At 48.1% G+C, this 9,811-nt stretch overlaps 1 protein-coding gene across 1 annotated transcript; it reads right to left on the bottom strand.

Annotated features, from left to right (window-relative positions):
* Window positions 1–1,200: 1,200 nt before the first annotated feature.
* Window positions 1,201–4,216, bottom strand: LOC141970324 (uncharacterized). Its single transcript, XM_074926855.1, has one exon. It carries the CDS (start codon window positions 4,161–4,163, stop codon window positions 1,530–1,532), a length of 2,634 nt encoding a protein of 877 aa, XP_074782956.1. The 5' UTR covers window positions 4,164–4,216; the 3' UTR covers window positions 1,201–1,529.
* Window positions 4,217–9,811: the final 5,595 nt, after the last annotated feature.

The raw sequence follows: 9,811 nt of genomic DNA, 5'->3' as shown, positions 1-9,811 counted from the left end.
CAAGGATATACCTTGTCAGGTGTCCTGAAGTTTAAGCAGTTCCAGCAAACTGACTAAAAAATGTTATTTATTATGTCCTAATAAATGCTGACAAGAGGAGGTTGACAATTCCTGTGTGGAATGGGTTTATGTTTACTATTAGAAAAATGCTTTCGTTCATTACAGAACCTGTCCCTGAACCTTGGTGCCAAGGCTCAAACATGCTGCGTGCTGCACTGTGGGCTTTTTCCTTTTTCCTAGGAAGCAGCACAGGGAGGGTCAAAACCATGTGCTGCTCCAGTTGGATCTTTCCCTTTTCAAAATACATTGCAGGAGGGTTGTATTTGCTGATAACTCCTTGTAAAGCCACGTTTGCTTCATGTTTCCCCTCCTGGTACCAAATAGCTCGGTATCAGTGTTACTCTGTTTTAGAGTACAGGTTGCAAACGTGCTGTCCCGTAGGTTGTACATGGACGTTCCGCGTCCCCGGGGCTGTGGTGATCTGCTGGTAAGTCACTTGGGTTTGCTCATCTTACAAGCAAATCTGGATTGTGTGATGCTAAATGATTTGTGTTCACCCGCTATTTATTTTCCGTCACAGTCTGTTGATTTTTATTGAATGTCAAAGTCAGATCAGCTGATTTTTAAAAATTATTTTTCCAAATACAGTTAATAAAACTATGAAGTGGCGCTAGGTGATGACAAGGGCTATGCAGAGGCAGCACTCAGTTCATTTGGAAATGGGGCAGGGTGGTTGTGTCAGGTGAAACTTTCCCAAGTCTAAATAATAATCAACAGAACTTCCTTGCTTACTCTTCAGAGATCTATAACAACAGCATTTAAAGAAAGCTCACACCAATTATTTGACAGGACAGACTGACATGCTCAGCTGGGTCTTTTTTGATTGTTGGGTTGTACATGTTAATAAGTAACTATAAAAGATTTTAAAGTCTGATCTCTTCCACCGATTACTTAAACAAATTGATGTAGCAGTGTGGATTTGCAATTACATGTCTCAGGTGGCTACAGTAAGTAAATCTTTAATCTTTTAAACCAGAGAAGGAAGCTGCTACATGTGTACCCTGGTGGTTTGCGTTTTTCTAACATGTGGACAGTGTGTGTTCCCACCTTCAGCTGTACTAGAACTGAGGATGGGAGCTACAGCTTTACCTGTCAGTAATGCCACTTCTCACTGCAGTAATCTCACAAAACCAGTGAGGATGTGTACTGTGACTCAAGCTGTTCTTCCTTTCAGCTGACATCCACAGCATTTTAAGAAATGCTGGAAACACCTGAAGAAAATCAAGCCCCCAGGCCGGAAAGGCTGTTGATCAGTGCCCACGTCTCAGCCCTTTGGGTGATGGATTGTTTTATCCGGTGGAATAACGAGCACGCTACGAACCCACTAGTGACCCCTCCTGGGACCATTCTGCTACAAACCCCCACTGCAACACAGCAGCCTGGGCAGGACGGAGACACAGAAATGCTTTTATTTGACCACAGAGTTCCCAGGCACAACGTTTACCCATTCTTGTGCCTCACTCCATCTCCTACACATCCTGAGCAGGTCCGTTTTCTGCTTTGACAAGTGGCTCGTTGGTGGTTTTTAAGACAGCTGCTAGCTGATGCCAGAACATTTTCTGTTTGTGTTCCTCTGGGCTCCACTTCAAGTAGGTTTTCCTTTTCAGCAGTTTCCTGAGTTTGCTGAACTTCTGCGGCACGCTGTGGGGTGGGAGGTCTTCCAGCACTATCATGATGAGGGAATCCTGGTTTTCATTCAGGACCCGGTGTTCAGCGAAATACAGTTCATACTGACACCAGCAGCTGTTCACAAAACTGGGAGAGAGGACAAAAAGGACTTTATGGCTGTTCTCTATGCAGTAAAAAATGTTACCAAGTACGGGATGCCCCGGTTTGAAATCCCTCTCATGGTAACATATCTTGAATCCGTCGGCTTCCAGTTTTCTCAGGAGATACTCTTTCGTCCAGTCAGCATCTTGTTCACTGTATGAAATGAAGGCATCAAAGGGCTTGTTTTCTGGCCTCTTCTCGTACTGCTTCCTCTTCGCCCTGCACCAGTACCACCCCATTCTGATGTACCACAACCCGTCGAAGCGCCAGCAGAAGCCCGTTATTGCCAAAACCGCCAGGGTGGCGGTGCCAGCGGTGATGGCCAACTGGAGGCCCAGGGAGCAGTGCAGCAGCGTCAGGTTGCTGCTCCCCACCAGCAATCCCCTCCTGGATGGGGGGAAGCTGCACCTGAGGTTTTCTTTGCCGTTTATCTGCACACGGGGGTCATGGATATAGACATTTGTGAACCAGTACAAGTCACAGTTACAAAAAAAATGTTTGCCTTGAATGCTCAAAATGCTCAAACTCGTCAACTGGCCAAAAGTGTCCTCCACTATGGTTGTAATGGCATTGTCACTGATGTCTAACTCAACCAGAGAAGCTGGCAGAGAGCCACGCTGGAGGAAGGAGATCTTATTCCCTGACAGGTTAAAATATTTCAGCATCGGAAGAGATTTCCCAAAGTGGTCAGGGAGTTCTGAAATGAGGTTGTGACTGCTGTCCAGATTAGTGAGCGCAGAAAGGTGTCTGGCAGGTTCCAGCCTGGTGATTAGGTTGCCAGAAACATTAAGATACTCGAGTTTCTCCAGGGTGTCGCTTAATGACAATGTGCTCAGCTTATTTTTGCTAATATCACATTTCGTTAAAGTCGATGGGAAATACTCAGGGTGCACAGCCGCAATTTTATTATTTTGAATATTAAATACGGTTAAGTTGGAGAGAGATTTAAAGGTAGGGGGTATGATTTTAATGTCGCTGTTGCTGATGTCAAGATGCTGCAGGGAGGTGGGTAAGTCAGGAAGCACAGAAATCCGGTTGCTGCTGAGATCCAAAAATATTAGTTCTTCCATTGTGCCCACAAACCACTCTGGCAGTTCTACAATAGAGCAGTTGGACATTTTCAGGTATTTGACTCTCTTGGGAAGGCTTTCGATGGGTGTCCCAGCCTGGTTTCTGACCAGGGAAATGGCATTGATACGTACAGTTCCAGGGGGAACCGTTGGGACTGCATCGGGGCGTACGGTGTAGATGAAGTGATTTCCCTGAACGTACATGTGTTCTAAGTTAAACATTTTTTTAGCAAAATTTGGGGGTATTTGACTTACATTGGTGAAGGACAAATCGATTACCTTGATGGTTGAAGGGAGACACAGCGTGTCCAAGCTGTTTATGGGATTGTTGCTGATGTTTAAAAACCAAAGCTTGCTGGATGGGAACTTACAGATTGGCCCCACATCTAGAATGTTAATTGTTAATTTGTTGTAACTGGCATCGATGGACTGCACATTTTTCATTGGCAGAAGCAAGATGAACAGTGACAGAAGATCCATTTCCAGGTCGCTGTGACTAATGTCAATCTCTGAAGTACTGTCCAGCTGAACTTGGCAGAGATCTGGGTCCAGTTTTAACGTCAGCTCTTCCTCAGAGAGGTTGCTGTGTGACAAGTTGAGTGTCCCATTTATCGGTGCTGTGCAGAAATCGGGCCCCAATGTGTCTGTTGGAGAGACAGTTACGTTTTTCTCTGCTCTTGGAAGAAGAGTCCCTGTACTTCGTCTGAGCCTGGAATTAACATTTTGCAGGACAGATGGACCTCCTGAGTGTGGCAGCTCCTTGGTGGATGCAGAAGGCTCCAGAGCAGCCTCTGAGGATTTCTCAAGATACTTATAAAGCTGCAAAGACCCTGAGGCTTTACTAGTGGGTAAGAGCTTCAGGTGGGGTGGAAGACCTGCTACAACAAGTTCCTTATCATTAAATGATAAATTCACAGAAATAAGGCTGAGCAGGCTCTCAAATGCACCAGGTTCAATGTCCTTAATCCGATTGTAGGAAAGGTCTAAAACTTCCAGCACATCAAAACCTGCCAAATCTCTCTTGGTTATTTTTTCAATTCTGTTATGTGAGCAATTGAGAGCTCTTGCTGTTTTGGGAGCTTGTGCTTCTGATAGAGAAGAGAGGTTTAAATAGGAACAGTTATAAAATGGGATGACATAGGATGGGGTTTTTCTCAGAGTTAGGAATGTGTTTGCTCTGCTGAATAAGAAAGAAATGAGGTAGAAATGAAAGCTTCCAACAAGGATCCTCATCCTGGAGAAAAGAAATGTGAAATCCATCATTATAATAGGCTCTGTGTTAATGAATGCCCTTAAAAAACTCCCATCCTGATTTACCTACAACTAATGAAACAATTTCTGTACTTGCATGTATTAATCCCTTTTTATCTACATAAAAAACCCCATTTTCATTATGATTTTCAAAAACACAATGCTAAAAGATGGTGTTGGATAATGATTGGAAGGAGAGTATTATTCATTTCAGATCCTTGTAGATAAAGTCTGAATGATGTTTCTCCTGTTTTGTGGTTTGTTGTTTGGTTGTTTTTTTTAATTGCTTCCCCCCCTTCCCCCCCATCCTCCCAGTGCAGCCTCCGCAATAGCATTGCTCCATTACGTAATCTGAAACACGCTCCCGCAGCTGCTGTCTGGGACTCGGGTTTTCCATCTTTCATCCTGGGTCACAGCAACCGGGTAGGTCTGGCCCATCCAAAACCTGTTCAGCCACAGCAATAGCGTATTTGAGAGTAACGTGGCAGGCAGCTCCATGTGACTCTGACCACGTATCTTCTGTGATCCCACCCCCTTGGTGCTTTGCTCTCTGCTAAGAATTGACCAGAGACCGTTTATTTAGCCTTACCTATTGGAGCAAGGAGAAGAGTAAGCTTGCTTTGGAGTAGGCTATCAGGGGCTTGTATGAGGCAGGCTGTGCCAGAAGAGGTCACTGCCTGGGCATTGTTCATCTTTGGAGGCTTCCCTTTGCCTGCTATCATCACTGCCCGCTTCCTCTCCTGCCCCCACCTCTGTTACTACTTTGCTGACACCCCTGGCCCATGTCTTATCTTTATTACCTTCAGGTGTGCAACTGCTGTTACCAGAGTCCCCTGTGCTGCCTGCCAGAGAAGGGACCCCAAGGACGTCCCAGCTCCGTGCCCTGGCCCCTGTGCTCCAGCAGAACCCCACCAGCCCACCCTGCAACCTGCCCTCATGCCTCAACCCGAGCAGGAATACCCTGCAGCCAGGAGCCCCCCAGGGGTAAGCAAGCCCCTCTGGGCATTACAGAATCACAGAATTGTCTAGGTTGGACATGAAGCTCCTCCAGCCCAACCATGAACCTCCATGAACCTCATCCTGACCGTTCCCAACTCCACCAGATCCCTCAGTGCTGGGTCAAATCGACCCTTAAACCCCTCCAGGGATGGGGACTCCCCCTCCGCCCTGGGCAGCCCATTCCAACACCCAACGACCCCTTCTGGAAAGAAATGCTTCTTAAGAGCCGGTCTGACCCTGCCCTGGTGCAGCTTGAGGCGATTCCCTCTTGTCCTGGCGCTGGTTCTTTGGCTCAAGAGACTCACCCCCCCTCTCTGCACCCTCCTTCCAGGTAGCTGTAGAGGGCGATGAGGTTTCCTCTCAGCCTCCTCTTCTCCAGACTAAACACCCCCAGTTCCCTCAGCCGCTCCTCGTACGACCTGTGCTCCAGACCCTGCACCAGCTCCGTTGCCCTATTAAAAGCATTGCAGATGTAAGGCTGGAGGACAGCTAACAGCTCCCTCGTACTTGCACTGACCCCCTCTCCCCATCCCTGGTGCTCCCGCATTTACCTGCTCTCCTCGGTGCCGCTCCCTCGCTGGTACCTGCCGCTGCCACCCGCTGCCTTTTATTGCGGCGAGAGGGGCGGGGGGGGGGGCAGGACACCCCCGGGCTCAGCCCATCCCCCGGCACCTCGCAGCCCTGCTCCCCTCTCTGAAGCTGCCGGAGGCGCTGCAGCCGGAGCTGCTTCTGCCCAGCGCAATCTATAAGGATTTCCCCATCGCGCTGGTGCCAGCAGCTGCTCAGCCTCTCGCTGAGGACAAAATCAAAAGTGTAAGTTGCTTGTTCGAAGCCTCAGAGGCTGCGAGGGGGGGTTAGCCCAAAGCATCTGCTGCCTTCGCTCCCACCGGAGAGCAGCACAGCGAGGGCCCGGGAGCACCAATGTGCCCACGGGGTTATCAGGCTGCTGGCCCCTGCCGTGTGGGTCCTTGGGGGGGTTCCCTGCGCTGGGGAGGTTTCTGTGTTGGGCTCTCACGTGTGCCTCCGAGGGCTTGTGGGCAAGGAGCGCTCCTGCAGCGGAGCCGTCGCACCTTGTGTGCCTTCTGACGCGGGGGGGAACAAATAACAGATTCTGTCAGAAAAATGCTCCTTTGTTCACAGGTAGTTGGGTTGGGGATACTAACCGAAGGGCATTCAGCAGGTTGCACAAGGTGTCGAGCTCTGTCGTCTGCGCCGCTTTTTCCACTACTGATTTTTTTTTTCCCCCACTCTTTTGTAACTGCCGTTGAGTGGAAACTCTTGCGATAGCTCAGAGCCTCCCCTGTCCAGTCCGGAGGGGCTGGAAAACCCCAAGGTTGTTTGTGCTCCATTTCTAGTCTGACTGGGCACTTTTCTTCCCTGGCGAGTTCTGGGAATTGCCCCGCAGCCATCTGTTCTTCAGACAGATCCTGACTTGCTGTAGTAGGCGAGACAGGAAATTAAAAACATTTTGGACATGTCAGGAAAGATTCTTGCTCCTGCTTTCCACTTGGGGTGACCCTCTGTAGACAGCCCTTTCTCCCCCATGAGTCTTGCTTCTTCCATCTAAATACAGCTGTGCTGCTCTTCAAATGATGTCTGCAGTGTCCTCCGTGGGGAGACGCAGCAGGGGTGTTCTAGCACAGGGAGGGCCCATCAGGCTGTGGCTCTTCTGCTGGACTGATCACGCCTGGAAGTAACAAAGGGAAAAAGAATATTTTTCAGTGCCAAAATGGTTATTCTGCCAACATGCTGCTCTGGCATTATTTTAACATTAGTTTTCATTCAGCATATGTGCTGTGTATTCATTTCCACAACACACCCCCCTACCCTTTTTTTTTTTTTTCTTTTTGAAGGCAACCTCTTATTTTGGGGGTTGTGGAGGAGGAGAGGGAGATGAGAAAGGTCTGGGTGAGTGAGTAGGGAGAGTAAGCACAGTGTGTCTGAGAGCAGAAGCAAGGCAGGGTTGTGGTTCCCCACAAGGACTCAGGAAAGAGATTTTATTCCTAAAACAGGTCCTCTTCCGCTTGGTTGCTGTCTCTCTGCAGGGGAGATTTTTTTGTGCTGGAAATGTAATTTAAGGGAGGAGACCTGAGCCTGTGCAAGACCTGCTCAAATCCGGAGAGGTAAGCACCAGCCTTCAGGAGACCAGACCTCAGAGGAGCTTCTAGTCTTCAGGCAGCCTTAGATTTGGGCGCTGGGTAAAAACTATATCTGCATACCTATACAAAAAAAATATATTTATGACCAGGAAACGCACTCCTCTGCCCCCAGATCGAATAATACCCCTCATTTTTTTACATTTCAGAAAATATTGCCAAGACTGATTATTTCACCCCTTCAGCTAAGTGAAGCTTCCCAGGGACTGTCTCGCCTTGCATGTTGAGCCACTGACTCCTCTCAGCCATGTCTGTCAGCTGTGCAGACATCTTACATAAACATTTTCTCTGCTTTTTGATCCAGTCTTGCAGTTAATTCATAATTTCTGACCTTAAATGACAAATAACAGTGATCTCTAAAATGAATCCCGATTGTCTGAAGTCTCAGGGCTGCTATAACTGAACAGTGTCTTTGAGGGGGAAATGCAAATAAAGATCTAGCAGTAATGATGTGGCTTCTGTAGAAAATTCTGATTTTATTTTCTGATATTCAGTCAGCAGGTCTGGGCCAGAAGCGAGCGCTGCCGTCCTGAGGCTGGTCTGGGCTGTGTAGGAGGAGCCTGTGGGTGAGTTCCAAGCGCTCCTGGGCAGGTAACCTGGGGGATGTTCAGGGCTTGTTACTGATGTTGGTTCTTTCTGTGTGGACAAATTCTGTGCTTTGGGACCTAAACCGGCTCATTCTTTGAACTCTTCTCCTAGAAGTAAATATCTCAGATAAGTGCCATGTTTCACTTCTCCAAATCTACTTTCCCTTGATGTGATTCCCTTTGACTAATTGCAGATGTTATCAGTCCAATTGCTGCAGATTTGCTGTCTGCCATTCATGTTATTTTCCACGCTGCTGATCCTTCAGTGAGCATGGACACAACTACACCTCTCACTCTGAGGAGCAAACCTGCGTAATATCTCAAGCATAAGTCTGCGCAGATCAGCACAGAAACCCGCAGCCCTCCAGTTCTGCTTTCCGCATACCAGAAGAAACCTGTTTTTCCCTGGGTTTGGTAAACAGTTTCCTGCACCCCAGGGCTTCTCTGGGAGAAGGTTCAAATAGAAAGTTGCACATTTCTTTTAGATTCGTATGTGTTAGAACGTAAAATTATGTTGCAATTAATCCTTTCTAGCAGTATTAACTCCTGGTCAATCACGCCTCCCTGACTCTTCCACCTCTGCCTCTGTGCTTTTCTCCCAAATCAGCTGTTGTTTGGGAAGAGATGGGAGAGGGCAGAAGAGAAACGCGTCTTTTTTATTTTTGAGGATTTGTATGCTTGTGGGTAGTTGGACGCAGGGTAGGAACATCTGTGAGCATGTTGTTTCCTGTGCAAGGGGAAGTAGAGGCTTAGGAATATGACGAACCGGGTACAGATTTCATGGGTTTGGCAATAGTGTGGTTTGTTCCTAAAATGGCAGAAGTTGGCATTAGCGGCGCACGGGGGTACTGTGACTGCTTAGTCAAAGAGATCCTGCTTCCCTGTCACCCTGGGGACTTTCCTCCTGTGCAGGGAAGTAAAATTATTTACCTTCTGCAAAATAACTCTTCTGATGTTTTCCTCTGATGCAATTGCCACAACTGAGAGGTGTGCAGGAAGGCTTACCACGTTGTGGCTTCTCTTCCTTTTAAGAGAAACCTTCCTCCTTTTCACTAGCGGCATCTAGCCCAATGGGAGGTTGTAGTGAGGCAGCTGTCGGCCTCTTTTCCCAAGTAACAAGTGATAGGACAAAAGGAAAGGGCCTCAATTTGTGCCAGGGGAGGCTTAGACTGGATATTGGGAAAAATTTCACCACCACAAGAGTTGTCAAGCACTGGAACAAGGCTGCCCAGGGAAGTGGTAGAGTCACCATCCCTGGAGGTATTTAAAAGATGTGTCTATGTGGGGCTTAGGGACACGGTTTAGTGGCAGACTTGGACCTGTTGGGTTAGTGGTTGGACTGACTAATCTGAAAGGTCTTTTCCAACCTAAATGATTCTGTGATTCTCTGCCAAGGAAGGCTGACACCGTCCCAACCCATACTGCCTGTTGGTGTCCTGCAGTGCGGCACTGTGGCACATATGTCCACACCACACCTCGGGGCCGGAGCTTGAGCTTGGAGCAGCACCAAGACCCTGTCTCACACTGCCTTCCCCAAGAGCAGCCGAGGAGAGACAGGGCAGCCTGGATTGCAAAATAAAACTATGGCAAGGGATTGCACAAATCTAATTCTTCCGCTTACTGCCAGAGCCTTAACATGAGGGTTCAGCCAGCACACTGCAAAGACAGCTTAGCTTAGCTAAGGCTAAACGTGAGTTTTAATTTTTCTCATTCTGTGTTGACTTGAATGCATCTTCCCTACTGTGGCCCTGGGCAAGTGCCACCTCTGCCAGTCTGGAACTGGGATCAGGACAGCTAAGGGGTAACTGCTGCTGAAAAGCTCATCCGAAGCTGGGTCAGTAGAGAGCCCTTCCTAAAGCTTTGAGGCTGTGCAACAAGTTTTTTTGCATGTGGCTAAAGCCCCCCTTTGGTCGCTATT

Source organism: Athene noctua, chromosome 1 (assembly GCF_965140245.1).
Source record: "Athene noctua chromosome 1, bAthNoc1.hap1.1, whole genome shotgun sequence".
In the NCBI taxonomy this organism is placed as follows: domain Eukaryota; kingdom Metazoa; phylum Chordata; class Aves; order Strigiformes; family Strigidae; genus Athene; species Athene noctua.
The sequence above is the reverse complement of the archived record's forward strand: the minus strand, read 5'-3'. Positions and strand labels throughout refer to the sequence as shown.

Coding starts and splice junctions, on each gene's coding strand:
- LOC141970324 (XM_074926855.1), bottom strand. CDS start 4,163: ATGATGGATTTCACATTTCTTTTCTCCAGGATGAGGATCCTTGTTGGA.